At 52.2% G+C, this 19,120-nt stretch overlaps 1 protein-coding gene across 2 annotated transcripts in view; it reads right to left on the bottom strand.

Annotated features, from left to right (window-relative positions):
* The window catches only part of Gramd4 (GRAM domain containing 4), an 80,368-nt gene that overhangs the window by 44,529 nt on the left and 16,719 nt on the right, over positions 1 to 19,120 (bottom strand). For both annotated transcript variants that reach the window (XM_052161415.1, XM_052161416.1), the window contains exon 2: positions 520 to 730. In XM_052161415.1, coding sequence (XP_052017375.1) covers positions 520 to 730 — 211 coding nt within the window. The remainder of the gene's footprint in view (positions 1 to 519; positions 731 to 19,120) is intronic.

The raw sequence follows: 19,120 nt of genomic DNA, 5'->3' as shown, positions 1-19,120 counted from the left end.
CAAAGTCTTGCCCTGCTCAGGTTCTCTGGTGACACTTGATGCCTGGGCAAAGAGGTCCCTGCCACTGGTCACTGTGTGGGTTAATGAGGGCTCAGCCAGTAGCTGGGTCAGTGACATACATCCTGGCATGGACAGACCTGCTGGGTGCCAGTAGCTTTTATACCAGCCACACCCTGGCCCATCACTACACCAATCCTGGGGGTGGGGTGGGAGGAACAGCCAGCGACAACACTGTATTTATATGACAGGTTTCCAAAACACCCAGAAAAAAATATGGCTTCTAGACAAAGCTTTGTACAGAATAGCCAAGGGCCTGTCCCTGTGCTCTGTGGGTTGTTGTGGACAGGCAACAGGAGACAGAGAATTGGGCTTCTGAGCATATCTAAACAGCCTGGTCAGGCATATGTATTCCCACATCCAGACTCAGCTTGGCCACCTTTGAACTGGGTATGATATCCCTCCCTCAATATCCACACCCACCGAGAGAGATGTAAAAGTCTCAGGGTCTGGCATACTCACAGGGTCCCTGAGCTCCTCACTGTCCCGGGGCGAGGGCCGTGGCGTCTTCAGGGGGATCTCGTCTCCACACTCGGTGTCCGAGGCATTTGGGGACTCGGCTAGATCAAGGAAGTCCTCTCTCTTGTGGCCTCTGAACCTGATCCTATCCAGCCTCCTGAGCATGTTCAGCACGGCGCTCCTTGGCCTCACCTGGACATGACGGGGGGCTTCCCTGCAAGAGAACGGAGCACGTCACTAGCTGCCCGCTGTCTGCGGCCCCTGCCGTGTTCGGTCCCAGCTCTATACTGAGGCTGACGGCGAGCACTTTGCTCTACAATGAATGGCCAGATCTGATCGGACCAGACATCACCCCAACCATGGACCTCCCGGCCAGCTGTCTAGCGTGGGTCACCACACTGTAACAGATTTAAGGGTATGGGAAGAACAGAGCTGAGAATGAAAAGGTTGAGTACTCTCTAAAACGCTCAGAGTTAAGACTGGAGACTAGTCTTAATGCAGTACTGCACGCTGCCTGCGACAGCGCCAAGGCTGGGTCTCAGCATCTTCTACCTCTATAGATGCCCTGCAGGCCCACTGGGACCTGTGGGAAAACGGGCAGGGACTGACTCCATCATTCTTTTGTCTGCCCAACTTTCCCCCTGCACCTTCGAACACTGGCTTGGCCCTGGAGGCTCAGCTCCTAAAACCGAGTCCTGCCAGAAATGGACTCAGAAATTGGGCAAAGGCCTCGTTCCATGTCCCGCTACACACTGTGTGCTGCATGCAAAACTCATGTAAATTAACAGACAATGTTTACCAAATGATGGGCACCCCCTGGAGACCTGTTTTCCACCCCTGTATCCTAACTGGACCAGGAGAACCATGGCAACCCTCAAAATCCCCCCTGCAGGGGGAAAGGCTGTTTTTCCACTGTGTCCAGCTGGCCTCATTCCCAGGCCCATAGCAGGGCTGGCTAAGCAGGGAAGGCCCCAGCTCCTATCATACAGCTCCAGGTCTAAGGCTGGTCCAGATCAGGACCGACAGGCTGCAGGCTGCCCTCCTCACAGATCCTGTCCTGACATCTTTAAGAGCCTGAAAGCCCCAGGGTGCAGCACAATGATACAGCCGGGGTTCCAGACTGCTCTGTCGCTCACCACCTCTCCAAGATGAGACTTTTATCTCTGAAACAGAAATGATCCTGACCAGGCCAAAGTATTCTGGGAATTCAAGATGACACATGCTGAGGGCCTGACCCCAGGCCTGGGCTTCGGCCCAGTCAACCACAGGATTGTTTTCACGTAAGGAAAACCGGGGGGAGTGAACTGGGTTGGACTCTGTGCAGCAAGGCGGGAAGAGCTTCCTGTTTGGTGCAGGAGCACGGAAGCCCTCAGTGGACAGATAAATCAGAGCCTGGACAGAGTCTTGCAGCAGACAAGCCTGCCTGCCCCCAAGGCTCCTTCCTGCTCTCTTTGTCATCAAGGCCCTCGGCAAGATTCACGAATGATGGAACCCGTAAGTCCTCTGTCAAACTCGCTCTGGGGTTCCAGAGGGAATAGATCAGTTGCTAGTTGCTTAGCATGGACAGAACCTTGGGTTCAATCCTCAGCACTGTGGCGATACATGCCTGTCATCCTGGCACTTGGGAGATGGAGGCAGAGGGTCAGAAGTTCAAAGTCAACCTCTGCTACACGGTAGGTTCCAGGCTAGCCTGGACTACGTGGGATCCTGTCAGGAAAGAAGCAGGGGGGGGCTGGGAGTGGAGGAAAAAAAAGGAAGGAAAGAAAAAGAATTTGTTCGTTCTAGCCGCAGAGCAATGAAGGCATGCAGCCTATCTGTCGGACCAAAGTGCGAGCGTACACCAAGGGGGAAAGGAACCTAACCTACGCCCAGCCAGAGGCAGTGTGGTGGGTGGGGCAAGCAGACGCTCAGGGTGGGCACAAATGCTAGCCACTAGGAAATATCTCATGCAGGAACTATGAATTTCAGGGGGACCAAAGGGACATTAGACTTAAAAGCATATACAGCAAAACGCCAGAGAGGAGATAATTAATGGTCCGCATTGGGAAAGTATTGGCTGGAGAGATGGCCTTGCATAGTTAAGGGAGCCAGCTGCTTCTCGAGGGAACCAGTTCCCAGCGTACACCCTGGGGCTCACCACCATCCAAACTCCAGGTTCAGGGGTCGGTGCCTCTTCTGACCTCTGCAAGCATCAGGCACGCGTGCCGCGGGCAAAACACACACACCAGACACAATATAAAATAAATACACCTTAAAAAAAAAAAAAGACTGAAAAATAAAATCACAAAGCAGAAAAGAACAGAGACCATTGGACAAATGTAAAATATAAAACCAACCAACCAACCAAACAAACAAACAAAAAAGCTCACACGTGTTTAAAAGTTAAAGCACGCCGGGCGGTGGTGGCGCACACCTGTAATCCCAGCACTCTGGGAGGCAGAGGCAGGCGGATTTCTGAGTTCGAGGCCAGCCTGGTCTACAGAGTGAGTTCCAGGACAGCCAGGGCTACACAGAGAAACCCTGTCTCGAAAAAAACCAAATCCAAAAAAACCAACCAACCAACCAAGAAACAAACAAACAAAAAAGTTAAAGCACACACAATGAAACCGAAAATGCCAGAGCCAGTGCGAAAGAGCGGTTCCCGTTTCCCAGGACTGCATAAATGAGAGTGGGAGATGGAGGGTGTGTGGGGCATGGCAGGGGGCAGTGAGGAGACCGCTTCCTAGCGCATACAAGAACTGGCCGTGATGCCAAGCAGGAAACCAATGCACACTAACACTGCAGGTGCTTTAGCACCTTAGAATACTGATGTCTGCAGAGCCAGTGGTCCACGTTCCCACCATCAAATACAAAAGGGGGGGGTACACACCCTGTATGTGGAAATCCTCACTGTGTGTCACTCTTACCCACTACCAACCACATACAGGGTGGGGGCAACGATGTGCCTGCTGTGGCCTCGTACGGGACACCAGTTGCAAAACACCATAGCCCTGTGGTCACTGCAAATAGGTATGAAGAGACACAGCCCAATCAGGGTGCTGGCTTAGAGCGGCTCCAGCAAGTCTCTCTCCAAATGTTCCACGGTGCCTTTTCAGCAACTTTGTTCCAGAGTCTTATTTACCATAATAAGACTCACACACAGCAGAGAATGTGCTACGTAAAGCACTTTCCAGGGTGCACTCGGTGGTGTTAACTATATTCATCCATCCTAGGGTGCTCTGTCTTGTAAAATCACAGTCACCTTCTCTTGCTTAGCACCAGCCCCTTTCCTTCTTCATCCTGCTTATGGAAACTTCAGTGCCTATGGCTTTAACTTAGAAAACTAAGATCAGGGCTGGAGAGATGGCCCAGTGGTTAAGAGCACAGACTGCTCTCCCTGAGCAAGGTCCTGAGTTCAAATCCCAGCAACCACATAGTGGCTCACAACCACAGGTAAATAGATCTGACACCCTCTTCTGGAGTGTCTGAAGATAGGTACAGTGTATTTACACATAATAAATAAATCTTTAAAAAAGAAAAGATGGGGGGTAGGGAAGGGGACTCAGTGGGTAAGGGGGCTTGTTATACAAGCATGAGGGCCTGAGTTCGAATCCCTAGCACCTATGTAAAAAGATGCACTCAGTCACATGCACACCTGTCACCCTGATGCTGTGGTGGCTGGAAACAGGAGGGACACTGGGGTTCAGGTGGCTGCCAGTCTAGTTTTAGTTTTAGTGACAGACCTTGTCTCAAGGGAATAAGGTGGAGTGTGACAGAGGAAGACACCTGATGTGTCCTCTTCTGGCTTCTGTGTGTGAGCAGGTGCACACACAAATAGAAAGAGAGAGAAGAAGGAAGGAAGGAAGGAAGGAAGGAAGGAAGGAAGGAAGGAAGGAAGGAAGGGAATGAGGGAAGAAGGAAGGAAAGAAGGGAGGAAGGGAGGGAGGAAGGAAGGGAGGAAAGAAGGAAGGAAGGAAGGAAGGAAGGAAGGAAGGAAGGAAGGAAGGAAGGAAGGAAGGAAGGAAACAAAAAACAAAACCAAAGCAGGTAGAAGGTCCTTTGTAACCTTGTACTGAGCTCCTTTTGTTCTGGGAATGGCCAGACCTGGTCCTGCTGCTAGAGGCTGCAGAAGGAGGGTGGGCGGATGCCAAGATGCTGTGGCAATGGGTGCCTGGATGCAGGGGCACACATACCCAGTGGGCACAGGCTACCACAGGCTGGGCAAAGTAGAAAGCACGCTTTTACACGGAGCTCTCAGCTCTCTGAGGGTTCCCTCAAGAGAGCTCCCCCAGCTAAGATTCTGCAGTTCTTTGGAACTAGGGCCAGCTTCCCCATTAAGCCTCAGCAAGCAAATGAGAAGAGGGAACAAAGGCGGCCCAGCATCTAGCCTGCCAGCACCTGAATGGAAGGCATGGGAGGCTGACAACCGACCAACCATGGGAGTTCAGGCTCCCCAGCTCCAGGCCTCCTGCTCAGCTCACACAGGGTCCTGCTGAGCTGGTCACACTGGCACTGAAGGGGGAACCAAGATGTGTAGATTTCCCCCCAAGCAAGGGGAACCAGAGGCCCCTCCCAGGCCCCACCGCTCTCCTTTTAGCCCCCTCTTAGGACCCTCAAAAAGGTGAACTCTTCAAGCTTCAGAGGGGAAAGACTAAAACCTAAGCTACCAGAGATAGGTCCCTTCTGACTTTCCCAGCAAACATGCCCAGGGACCGACACTTGTCACACCCACATCGGCATTCCCCTGCTGGCTGGAACAGCGTGTTACCCTCCCCAGGGTGACCACACCTCAACCATAGGTGCAAAGACCCTATTTCTAGATGAACATGAACGTGGAGGGCACTGTTCAACTCCACACAACCTGACTTACAGAGGAGGAGGCCTGGGCAGAGGGCACCTAGGGTTGCCCATCCTCCAGGGCTGGGCCTCCATGTAAAAAGCAGCAGCATCGCCCACCACTGTGCTCGAGCCTTGCCTGCTGCCCTGACTGCAACTGCTCTATATCCTCCACGGCCTCCCCCAGGCCTCCCTGTGTCCAACTGACCACTGTCCCCAGGCCACGGAAAGAAGAGACTCTTCAGCCTGTAGCCTGGCTGCTCTCCCCACAACAGGTCCTTGGCATGCATCCACAGGAGCCCTGTACACTCCAGCACCCTGCCCTGCCCTGCCCCACCCCGCCCCGCCCTGCCCCCCTGCCCCCCCCCCCCCCGCCAGAACTCTCTGCAGCTATTACATCTTACCCCCTTGTCCTGTCAAGGTCTATGTAGTGGCCCTTCCTGAGATGGGACAATTCCTTTGCTGGGTCCCTTAGTGGCACTAGGTCGCCACGTGTTGCTCTGCTTGTCCTGACTTCTCCCTGGGTTATACCAAACTCTACCTTGACCAACTAGCATGGAGGGGAGTGTTTTTCTCTCCAGATCAAGACAGCTCCACACAAGCAGGTGCTACCTGGAACTCACAGACTCCCTCGAGGCAGTGACAGACACGCAGTGTACAATCCACCACCCCCTCAGCCGTGCTGTCGACTGCACCTCTGTCTGGAAGGAGGCATGCTTCAAACACACCCCCAGCTACAACTGGTCAGGGGCATATTTCAAGGGCACAGTAGTGACTGCCAGTCTCATATCTGGGGTGGCACCAAAGCCTCCGAGTGCCTGGTACCTGCTGCCCGGGTTTTGGTGATCCGGGATCTGAGGGCCCTAGCAGGGCAGGGCAGTGGGTGCTCTCTGCTCTCTAGGCTCCTCCAGCTCAGGTGGCACGCTGCCAGTCTCCCAGCCCCTCTCTGCAAATGTGCCCTGGAGTGCCACCGCACACCGCGCTGGAAAGCGGCTGAATGGCTCCCAGACACACAAAGGAGACAGTGTGTGAGAACCCCGGACTTGGGAACCACAAAGGGCTTTATTTCCCTTTCCAAACTCAAGACTAAAAAAAAAGAAAAGAAAAAGAAAAGCGGCTGCCAGCCTTAGCACTGGGCCCGGGAGCAGCTCAGGCTCACCTTCCGTAGCTGAAAACTCCTCTCTGAATTCAAAGTCCGACTTAGGACGCACCGGCCTGTAACCCACGACCCGCGCGTTGAGGCACAGCTGCGGTCTTCAGGGTCTTCAGGGTCTTCGGCCGTCCTCATCGGGTAGCTCTCCCACGAATCCCCAGATAAACCACATCCTCTTTCCCATTGGACGCTAACCCTTGCTCCTACAGAGCAATCCCAGGGGCCCCCAGCTGCCAAGCCAAACTGAGCCACCTGGCCCTGGGCCAAATCTGTCTTCTTGGGAAGGTGGCCCCTAAGCCTCGAGGACATGAAGGGGGTTAGACTTCCCATGGTCAGGTGACCACATCAGAAGATGTGAAACACTGTCCCCTGGGTGGAACCGCCATTACCATCTTCAGTCGAGGAGCTGAAACTACTTGCAAGAGGCCCTTTGCTAACCTTCCCTCACAGAAGAGGGTGGAGAGGGTCACTCCAGCCTCCTCTTGGATGCTAGCAACTCCCTCTCTGCACACATCTCTAGCCGTAAGTAATTCTGCTGCACATGATCCTGTAGTCTGTGACAGCGTATACAAAGTAAGAAAGCTTAATTGAAGGGAAGGCTCCTTTTATGCAACCATGGAGAAATTGTTATCCATCTATGCTGGGTTCAATTCCTAACACCCACATGGCAGCTCACTGCTATCTGTAACTCCAGTCCTGGGAGGATCCAACGCCCTCTTCTGGCTTCTAGAGGCACTGCATGGACAGGACGCTCAGACATACACACAGGTAAACATACACTATTTATTATTATTATTATTATTATTATTATTATTATTATTATTTATTATTATTATTATTTTGGTTTTTTGAGACAGGGTTTCTCTGTGCAGCTCAGGCTGTCCTGGAACTCACTCTGTAGACCAGGCTGGCCTTGAACTCAGAAATCCGCCTGCCTCTGCCTCCCAAGTGCTGGGATTAAAGGCGTGCACCACCACCTCCCAGCCACAATTATTATTTTTTTTTTAAATAAGAAATCAACGATGAGACCCAGAACATAATGCCTCTGCTTGTATTCAAGCTTCCAGCTCACAGACGCTTTTTGGTGGCATGTTCCCTTGGAGGTCACCCACATACCCTCGCAGGCAGTGCCCCTCCCCCACACTCTCCAAGTAAGGATCTTGTTACCCAAGATTCTGTCCATACACTCCCATCTGCCCCTGGCCACTGTCATCCCAGCACCAGTCTGGGATGTTGGTTCAGATTTAAGGGTGTCCAGGTCTGCTCAAGCTCTAGGTGCATCTGGGGGCCACCTCCTGCACTCTAGGTCCACACCATGGTCCTGTAACCTGGGCAACGGATGGCAACCCAAATGCACCTGACTTGGGGTCCCTGTATGTTAAGCTGGCTATGTTGTAGGAGATGTCACTGTGGGCAGGTGCTGAGATTTCAAAAGCCCACACCATAAGGGTATGGTGGTACACCTTTTATCCCAGCACTTGGGTTCTCTGTGAGTTTGAGGTCAGCCTGGTTTACAGAGTGAGTTCCAGGACAGACAGAGCTACATAGTGAGACTCTGTCTCAAAACAAAACAAACACCCAAAACAAAACAACGCCCCCTCCCCCATACACACACACCACACACACACACCATTCACAACATTTCACTTGATCCCAGGTTAGCTCTCACTACCTGGGACCAAGATGTATGCCCTCAGCTCCTGCTTCAAGGCCATCCTTCCTGCCTGCTGCCAAGTTCCCCGCCATGATAACCCTGGACTAATCCTCTGAAGCTAGGAGCCCCAAATACAATGTTTTCTTTCATGAGTTGCTTTGATCATAGTGTTTGCCACAGAAAATGAAAAGTAGCTAAGACGGGTTATGCCGCCTCTTGAGGGTCTGAGATGCATATTACCACCCAGTGCCTCCAACCCCAATTTGCAGGGCCACATCTGCTAATACCCTAGCAGTGGGGAAACTGAAGCTAGAGTGGATCACCTTCCACTAGATTGGCCCTTGGCCATGTGGTGCAGTGCCAGGGACAGCCTGAAGCCTGCAACCTTGGCTGTGTGACTTCAGTCACATGACTTCTCCATGCCATGGGCTCTTCTGATAGAAGATATAGCTGAGTCCTTAACTCACACGGCTATAGAGGATGACCTAAAATGACACCAGAAGGACCCAGTAACAGGTCTGGCCAACAGTACGGACAGTCGCAAAGATGAAGATCTACTTTCCAGGAGGAGACCAAGTATCTGTAGCTCCCTGTAAATCTCCGTCACATAACCCCTGGGGCACTATGGTGGCCCTCCCATCTAGCAAGAGATGGAAGTGAGAGTGGGTGGCTCTGAGACTACCCTAAGACTGTCTCCAGGAGCTTCTGAGCAGTCTCAGTGCGGGGAGCCGGGGAGACACGGACCAGGCATCAGGACAGAAGGACTCTGACACCCAAAGTACAGATGTGTTTGGGGGCAGGGAGGAGGCCACTTTAAGGAAGCAAAGCTTCTCCAGCCAGTCACTAGCCACCAAGCTCTTTGTTCCCACCTGTACAAAGCCCTCTATATTCTGTGACCAGGTCCCTCAGTAGCTCTGCAAGGTTTAGACTGAAGTGAGTTCTGTGATGGTTTGTATAAGTTCGGTTCAGGGAGCGGCACTATTACAAGGTGTGGCCCTGTTAGAGTGGGTGTGTCACTGTGGATGTGGGCTTTAAGATCCTCATCCTAGCTGCCTGGAAGCCAGTAGTCTCATAGCAGCCTTCAGAAGAAGATGTAGAACTCTCAGCTCCTCCTGCACCATGCCTGCCTGGATGCTGCCATGCTCCTGCCTTGATGATAATGGATTAAACCTCTGAACCTGTAAGCCAGATCCAATTAGATATTGTCCTTATAAGAGTTGCCATGGTCGTAGTGTCTGTTCACAGTAGTAAAATCCTAAGATAATTTCCTAGACCCAACCATACCTGGCCGCCTGGACTATATACAAGCCCCGCCCACATGAAGACCATCTCCAGGTGACCTGGTCTCTGTCCAGGCTCACTGCACAGAACCCCATTGCAGATGCGCCAGGCAGTTGGGGCTATAGCACTTAGAGATCCCGGGACCTCCCCTAGGCCCCTATTGTTCCTGAAATGGAGAGAACCTTCCTCCAACCTGCGGGGAACACAACCCTCAGAGGTAATGTCAGCAGAGCAGCCACACTTGGAATGTTGTTGACAAGCACAGTCACTCCAGGACCTCTAGCCTCAAGCCCGAAGGCCAGCATCTCATTTGTTGGCCCTTTCCTTAGTGGACAGTTAGTGGGACAAGCTGCCCAATGATCATCTGGCCCCACCAGCAACACACACCAGCTCTCTCTTAGTTCCGGTCACCACACTGAGGGTTGCTTCTGCTGATCCAGTTGGGGGAAATGAGGCTTGGGAAGGCAGGCATGGTAAGAGGTAAGACAGCAGCAATACATGTTGATCCCAGCACACTCCAGGGCTCCGATCCCAGACATCCTTCCCAGTATAATGTAGCCCTCAGGTCCCTCCGCCTTTGAGACTGGGTGGGAATCTAGCAGAGCAGCCACACACAGCTTCATTTAAGAAAACAAAGCTTGCAGGGAAAACCTGCATTTCAGCAGGTAATTGAGCAAAAACCTCTATTACATAAGTGACTACACTCAGCAGCGGGGAAAACCCACGCAAGAATTCCTCACTGGCAAAGCATTCTTTCCCCAACTCCAGCCATCCTCAAAGCAACCAGGAATGGATGGAACCAATGGGACAGCGGCAAGAAGAAGCCCTCTGCAGTTCCTGGATACAACCTGTCTCCCTGCCGTGGCCCCGGCCCACAGGCCCACATTGCAGAAAGCAGTATGTGACACCATCATTGATCTGAAAACATGCAGCCTGCTGCGGGAACAGGGCTCGGCAGATGGGGCTATCGGAAGCCTGTTGGCCAGGTGGGATGGGGTCATCTAGTCCCTGCCCAATTTTCTGTCACAATGCCAACAGGCATGGTTGTGTGCCATAAGCATTTACAAAACCAGGCAGAAACAGGTAGCTATATGTACCTTCCATCCTAGATCAATGCATCTATGAAGAGAAAGAATCCTACAAGAGTCCTGGGAGTTACTGACCCACTAAATGGTTGGACAGGCCAGCAAGAACCTCAGGCCCAAGACCAGCACTAGGGTTCTACTTTTGGAGGCCAGAGGAACATACACCCTGAAGGAAAGGAGCAGGGTCAGGTGTGAACTACATAAATCCAGGTCACATAGAGACAGAGGAATTCAGTAAGAAGCCCCACACTGCCACTCACCCTTGTATCCCACCTGTGCTGTGTGCTGAGAGGCAAGAGAGCCTACAAGATCCTCAGCAGCCATAGGCACAGGGGGAAAAGCTGTCTGTGAACAGTCACAGTGCCCAGTGGCAGCCAGGACTATCCCTTATTCTCCCAACCAAGCACACAGTACAGAAGATGTCATAAAATCCGGATCAGTCCAAAACAGGGCAGTCACTTGAGGGTTCAGTCAGAGGCCAGCCTACCCAGGATGGACCAGCACATTCTCAGGGACCCAGCTGGCTCTTCTACTCATGGTGGCAAGCGTATGTTGGGCACCTGAAGAACCTTGGATCAGGTGCCACCTCGCAGAGATTCCAGGTCATGTTCCCAGACCCTTGCACGGGCTCTTCCATGTCCCCAGGGCACACTAACGGGAAAACTGGATCCGCTGGCTTGTAGGCTTGGCAGCCAGCTTTACAGCAAGTAACTCCCCAGGTATGTGGAGGATTTAAAGCACTCCCTCCTGCAGGGTGGAGGGAGGTCCTCAGCTAATCAAACTTACTTACACAGTTCCAAAGTTAAAAGGCTTCACAAGGCCCAGAAAAGCAACACCTTCTGAAGAGTGGAGACTTTCCAACTGGTCAAGCTGTCTGTGCTGCGCAGGGGACTCCCAGCATGGTAGCTTTTTTCTGAGTCATCACCATGCCGGGGTGGGCTTTTCAATGATGTAGATACCTTTGAATCTTCTGTGAGTAACCCCAATAAATTCCCTGGTTCATTACGCTAGACTCATGTGGATCGTATCTTTGGTTTACTGTCCCGGCCCTATCTGGGGTAGATGGAAGTTTGTTCATGTCTCTTCATATACAATTGGACACAAGAGCTAGCACCAGATGAGTGACGAGTCCAGTGGGAGTTCAGAAAATGTCCAGGGAGTCCCTACGTGAACCTGACTCTGGCCTTAAACAGCTTCCCAGCTGAAAAGACCGTGAACTACCAAGCCAGGTTCCTTCCCTCCAGTCACTTCTGGTTCTTAGCTTGCCTCAGCTCTTATCAGAGGCCGGGCCTGAGACTCACACAGAGCGGGCAAACCTTGAATATGTACCAACTGTACTGCCAGCAGAGAACAACTGCTACCAAACATTTTATCTCTAAACCAGCACTCACCAGGGAGACCATTCCTGCCAGCCAGCAGGGGTCACACCTTGACCCCTCAGCACCCCTCGCCTCTCACCTATAGCCTCTGCTTTAAAACTCAAGGTGTGACAGGTGGCTCACACCTCTAATCCCAGCACTCAGGAGGCAGAGGGATGGGAATCTCTGAGTTTGAGGCCAGCCTCGGCTATAGAGTGAGTTACAAGACAGTCACGGTTATACAGAGAAACTCTGTCTCAAAACAATAATAACAAAAACCAAACAAAAAACTCTCAAGTTCTATGGATAGGAGAAAAATTAAAAAGCAAGTTGCAAAGCTCTCTGGGTACACCTGAAGCCTACGACACAGGTAACCAGAAAGCTGTTGCAGTCAGATCTGGCCTTAAGGCAGTCTTCCGGCAGCCCAAGGGCAAGGTGGTAGGAAGACAGTGTTCCTGGGAGTGCTACAGTCTGTGAGGACTTCACCCGAGGCTCCAGCCAGCCAGTAAAGATGAAGTGTGTGAGTGTGTCACCACTCAGGAACATTAAAGACACTACCTATCAGGAGTTCTGGGTGCATCTACGATGTGCCTCTGCTTTTGTTACTATGCTGCATCTAGAATAAAATATTACTATATTTTAATCAATTTACTATGTACCCAGGTTAGCTCCAAACTAGCAGCAATCCTCCTGCAGCAGCCTCCAGAATGCCAGGATTGTAGACATGAATTTTAGGTGCACTTGATTTTGGGGCTGGGGAGCAGAGAAAGAGAGGGTGATATTGCTGGAGCTGTGCATGCTGGTCTCGGGGGAGAAGAGTGTCCCTAACCTGGGTGACAGACAGGACGGCCCAAGACAGCCACTCCACTGAGGTAAAAAGCCAGCTGATGGATATGCAGGGAAGGCAGCGTGGCCAGTGTCCTCTTACCAAAACAAACCAGAGAGGAAATGGGGACATGGCAGGGCAATCTTATTAAGGATCATCTCATTCCAAGCACAGTATGGGGCTTCAAGTGACCTGTGACTCACAGAGGGGAGAAGGCAGTGGTCAAGACGCAGGAAATGAGCTCGGGTTGTAGATATCGAAACCAGCAGGCAGCTCAGGGTTCATCTGGGAGTCTCAGCCAGACTGCATGGGGCAGCAGAGGTGGCAGGAATTGGCTGTGTGTAATTAACCCATCCAGCCTTCAATGAGTCAAGCCAGCCTAGCTGCTCCATTGAGGACAAGCGACCTGTTGGCCCTTGCCAGGCCACGCCTCAGTGAAGCCCATGGACAGCAGCTGGGTTCCCGGCTCCTCATCTGTGTCTCTAGGCATCACACATACTGAGAGAATCCTCGAGCAGTCTATGGTGATTACGGAGGCCTTCCTTTCTTAAGAGATGAAGAAATGGGACTCAGGGAGGAAAAGATACAACCATCACAAGGCAGACGATGGAATCTGGCCTAGATGCTCTAGTGCTCTCCTGGGGCCCACCAGGATTCGAACCCGGGAATGAGGCAAGGTGAGTGGAGGAACTAAGGAGCCTGTTTCCAGGCAGCTGTGCTGGGCTGTGTGTGTGTGTGTGTGTGTGTGTGTGTGTGTCTGCACGCGCACGCGCACACACACACACACACACACACACACACTCGTGTGCGACAACCACAGAAGACCATGAAGAGCAGCAGGAAGACAGTCCCTCTGAGACTGAAAAGACCCAGTGACCCAGTGAGCAGATCTCTGAATCCAAGTATGAGAAAATGGAGTCAACCCCCCAGGGCTGAGGTGTCCACAAACCTCTGCTCAAAGCACCTCCCCAAACACACCTGGCCATCCTTAGGCTGTCCGGTCACAGCGGACCCAATGGAGAGCTACAGCAATGCTGGTGCCCCTGTTCTCTGTTCTCCTCGAAATTTTTCTGAGTGAGCTTGTGCTGTGTAAGCTGACATGTAGTGATGAGGGCGGTCGTGGACATCTTCAGTAAGTTAATAAATATCTTTAAAGTCTTTTTGCTTTAACTTCTGGGACAAGAGGTAGCCACAGACACAATCCATGTAAACACAGTCTGGAATGTCCTCAGCCCCTGAAGGCTGTGAGGGGATCAAGGTGGGGGTGGGGACCAAGCAGGAAGGAATGGGAGGAGGTAAGGGCGGAAGGCAGACTCTGAGGCCTCCCAGATAGACACCAGGCAACCAGTGCACAGCCCACCTGTGACCTCTGACCTGCCACTAGGTCTTGGAGGACTGAAGCAGGTCTACAGGGAGCTATGTCCAGGCATAATCTAGAAGAGCCAGGTCAAGAAAGTCTCACTTTAAAGAGAAGGTCAGAGGAGACCCAGAACATCACCCCTGTCCCAGGGCCAGCTAGGGTACCCATCTCCTTTCTGGTCACAGCCTGAAACAGCCCTGAGTCCTCTCTAAGTTAGTAGGACATGAGGACCTCTAGCCTGCCTCACTAACCTAGCAAAGGACCTGAAGGTCACAGTCAAGGCTGGAGGGCGGCTCCTTGTATAAATGTACTGTCAAGAAGGACACAGCCCAGGATGGCTCGGCAAGTGGCCACTGTCCACAACACCCACTGACAGGCAGAGCCTGGGAGAAGCTGGTAACCAGGGGTGAGACAAGGAAAAGGTGGGTGGGTGTTAGCATGGAGGCCAGCAGGTGGCTCGGGCAAAAACAGATGATGGCAGCATGGAAACTGAGGGGGTGGAGCGTGTCAGGTCCAGGGCTCCTCCCTGCCCTGACCAGAGGTCACTGTGCATAAGGGCTGCTGGGAAGGCAAGACACAGCTGGGACATCTCAGGGTCCTCAGTGACCCGACTTTATCCTCATGTATCCACCTGATGGAGGTCACCACTCCATCGCTTCTCGGCCTTTCAGCTAAGATCAAATGTAGAAGCCACCACCCCATTACGAAGAAACAGAACAAGGAGAGCTTCAGCAAGATGGGACAGTGCCCTGCTCCCAGTCAGGACTCCAGGCCTCACCACCACAGGCTCATGGCCCTGTGGACCTTACGCCAGTACTTGTGAGCCTTGCCTTTGCTGCCTCCTTTGTTTTTTTTTTTTAAGATTTATTTATTATTATATATTATTATATGTAAGCACACTGTAGCTGTCTTCAGACACTCCATAAGATGGAGTCAGATCTCATTTCGGATGGTTGTGAGCCACTATGTGGTTGCTGGGATTTGAACTCAGGACCTTCAGAAGAGAAGTCAGTGCTCTTACCCACTGAGCAATCTCTCCAGCCCAAGCCTTTGGCTTCTTAACCGCAGCCTGGCTTTGTCCCTCCCCAACACAAAGGGCAAGGGTGGAGACCCAGTAAGGCAGGGGTTCGCTCCAGACTTCTGGTCATTGTCAATGTCACACCACCCACGCACAACAGTAGACTGGCACGCACAACAGTAGATTGGCGTTAATCTGACAGCCAGCCCCATACAAGCCCTGTCTCTAAACACGCACACTTCCCAGAACCCCTGCTATGCACAGCTGCCTCTTCCTGCCTCCCTACATAAGGCCTCCCTTCCAGGAAGTCCTCCCTGACTCCCACAGTCCACACAAACCTCTTATCTTCAGCACACAGCAGTCCTGAGGTACCTGAGAACCTTCATGGGCCTACCCACACGCCTGGATGGGTTGCCTGGGTGAGCTCGTACACCTGGACACCTGAGGGCTTGCTCAGATACATCTGCTCCCCAGCGCTGAGCTCTCTTGCACACCTTTCTCTGCTGCCTGTGCTGTGCACCTCCCCAAGGCCCCATACCCAGCATCCTCCCTTTCAGTGAAGACCAATACTTCCCATCTGGGATGTGCTAGACGGGCTCAGGACGAAGCCCCCAGGTGAGAGCTCTGGGCAGCCACTTCAGGAACTGTTACTGTGCCTATGGGGGTGTATTATGGAGGGCCTAGCTATGGCCAGCCTTATGTAACTAGGCAGGAAGCGGTCAATTTCCAAAACAGTTTGAGGAGAAGATTTCATGACTAAAGGGCAGGACACCTCCACAGACCCCCACCATTGTCTGTTACGGGATGCTTTGGTCCATAAATCCCTTGCCTCAGTTTCCCTATACCCCAATAAAATTAGAAAATAGAGATCGGTAAAGAACAATGGGTTTGTTCAGAGTTATTTAACAAGAGGGACAAAGAAGTCTAAATCCCTGTATGTGTTATCTCCCAATTGTTAAGCAAATTTGAGGCGAAGGCCAGAATGTATGTATACTTGGGCAGAGATAGGGCCCCATCGTGTGGGAAAAGACGCCTGTGCTCTGGGTTGCCGCTAGTATTGCTGTTCCGTCAGAGTTGTTAACTCATGTCTGAATCAAAGGGAAGAGGGCATTAAAGGTTCCCCAACTTAAAGTAATTGTGGAAGTCTGCCCTGGGCCTGGCTCTTTGTCCCTTGGCCTCTCCTTTGGTAAGTGCAGAGTGCAAGTCTTCTGTGCACATCAGCTTCAGCTCCCGTTTCCACATGCCTGTCACACATATGAACAAAGGTGAGGGGTGGCCATGGGACAGTCTCTCTTGAAACTGTCCCCTCTCCTGTCAGGGCTTAGTGACACTTGCTTCATGAGCAGCAAGCTTCCCAGGAAAGGTCCAGGCTACAGAGAGAAAGGTCACCGCCAGTGGCCAGCCACAGCTGGGAGGCTCACTAACCTGCTGACAAGAAGACACCCCACCCCCAGGCCCCTCAGCAATGCTGAGTCCCTACCTAGCAAGGCCTATGAGACACCCGTCAATGCCCTTCTCCAGCAAAGTCAAGATGGTATAACCCAGAGGTGGGTGGGGCCACTTCACTGCAAGGGACCTTTGGGTGGAACACCTCCGTCTTCCCCAAAGCACAGAGTCTAGTTTAGAAGAACAAAGTTCATTGGCTAATTTGGGTTGTCAGGTGGTAATCCTACTCCAGGTGATATTAGTTCTTTAACAACGAGACTATCCAGAAGGGAACGCCAAAGCCAGCTCCGCAACCGTATCCCAGAGGGCACAGCTCCCAGGGTACCCAGGCCCACACCCACGCAGCCTAACAGGAGAAGTACCTGCCCTGGGCGCCAAGGGGCACAGTTCTCCAAGGGTCTCCTGGATTACACGTTCTGGATTTTCTTAAGGTCTTGGACCATGCTGAGCTGACATCACAACATCTCAGTGTATGCCAGGTCCACATCCTGACCTTCCCATGCCCGTCCGCAGCGGTTTCCATGCACTCCTCCCCTGCCTCATGCACCCTTCCCCGCAGTCCCAGCCTGAAATAGGCCTCAGTGCTGGCAAGGACATCGCCTCAAGAGCTCCGGAGTCCACACAGCTGTGGACTTGACTTTCAGCGCCTGTATCCATATCAGGTGCCCTGCTCTCCAGGAGCTCAGAGCTGCACCAAGGCCATATTACCATAAGAGCCCCTGTTCTACAGTCAAGGGCTACTGCTGCTTTTCAATGGGTCCTTGCTGAGAACTGACCCCCCACCCCCATAGCTCAACCCATACCCAGAACATCCATGAGCCAGGACCCGACGGCTGGCAAGTCCTAAGTCATATACTGTTGCAGGGTTCCAAAGGAATGCTGACAAAAGCAGCACCCAGATCCAGGCTAGCACCACAAGAAGGATCTTGTTCTGAACCTTCTACAATTAGAACACAGCAACAGGGGCTGGAGAGATGGCTCAGTGGTTAAGAGCACTGACTGCTCTTCCAAAGGTCCTGAGTTCAGATCCCAGCAACCACATGGTAATGAGATCTGACTCCCTATTCTGGTGTGTCTGAACACAGCTACAGTGTACTTAGATATAATAATAAATAAATCTTTAAAAAAAAAAAAAAGAACACGGCAACAAAAACCAAGATACGAGCTGACACCTCCCTCCATTACCAATACCCCCCCCCCACACACACACACTCTACTTCCTCTCCACACACCCCGCTGTCCCCTCCCTCCAACAACCCTATCCCTTGGCTCTGCTTGATTACCACAGCAACAAGAGAACCCCAAACATCTAAAGACTTGCCCAAGTCTCACTAGAAAAAAAAAAGGGTCACCACAGTGAAACCCTAGTAAACTAAACTGAAAAATCAATAAATGCACCTGACCAGAACAGACCAATCTCTGCTTTGAAAAGTTATGACAGCCTTTCAAAGCCCGTGTCAAGTAAAGCTGTCACAAACTCACTTCAGATTAAAAAAAAAAAATAGTGCACTTGTTTTGGCCTAATGAAAAATAAGAAAACCAGCTGGAAAGATTTCCAGAGCAGAAAGGCAGAGGAGATCTCAGCAAACACCCAAACTCACCGCACTGTCTCAGGCCCACAGGCCTCGGGGCTTAGACTGATTTCTCTCTGGGAAAATCCAAGCTCTGAAGCGTGAAAGTCCAACTGATACGTGGCCTTGCTTCCTGACATGTCTCCTTCCACAGTCACACCACCGCTCCAAGGCCACACCTGGCGCCTGGCAGAGGCCTTCCCTCTTCATGGACGGTGACAGCTCCCGCAGCACAGCCACTTCACAGTCCTCCAGGCCAACGACCCAGAGCTCAAAGGTCTGTCCCTAAGTCCCACAGGTGGGCAGGTCTCAAGAACGCAGGCGTGAAGACCTGGCTGGGCCGGACAAGCAGGTTCACGAGAAATGTGGAGAAGGGAGGCTCCTGGTTTTCCACCAGACAGACAGCAGCCGTGTCAACCTTGCGCAAGGGAACTTTACAAAGGGGTGGCAGGGTACTGTGAGGGGAAGGTCCCGGGATGAAAGAGAGCATGCTCCGTGGGGCCTCGCCTCCCAATTCCAGAGGCTTAAAAACTCCTGGCTGCCAGTTAGCTGAAATGGAAGACCAAAGGCTGGGCTGGGTACACATACCCTGAAGCCAGAGAAGTACCCGCCTCCACCCACAGAGGACAGAGGGCACGGGTACAGAGCTACGTCAGGCTCCACAGGACACTATGTCCATGGTCCTACTACAGGCTGAACCAGGTGACAGCTGTCACTGTGCCACATGCACACCTGCAAGCCTGACTCAGAAATGCCACCTAACCAGCTAACTACATTCCATGGCCTTCCAAAACACAGCTCAAGTCCCTCCACACAGAAGCCACGGAGCTGGGCCTGGCTACCATATCCTTCCTCATCACCAGTCCAGGCAGAGACAACAGAGAGAAACTTCAGTGTAGTGGCCCCTGACTTCCCTTCAAGGTGCCAACCTGGGACCATGACAATGAATCTAGAACATGAAGGGAGCGCGCGCACACACACACACACACACACGGTGTACCCCACAGCCAGCTTGTGCCCACTCCTTTTTTTTAAGG

This window comes from Apodemus sylvaticus, chromosome 17, assembly GCF_947179515.1.
Source record: "Apodemus sylvaticus chromosome 17, mApoSyl1.1, whole genome shotgun sequence".
NCBI lineage: Eukaryota > Metazoa > Chordata > Mammalia > Rodentia > Muridae > Apodemus > Apodemus sylvaticus.
Note: the sequence above shows the minus strand (reverse complement) of the source record. Positions and strands in the feature narration are given on the sequence as shown.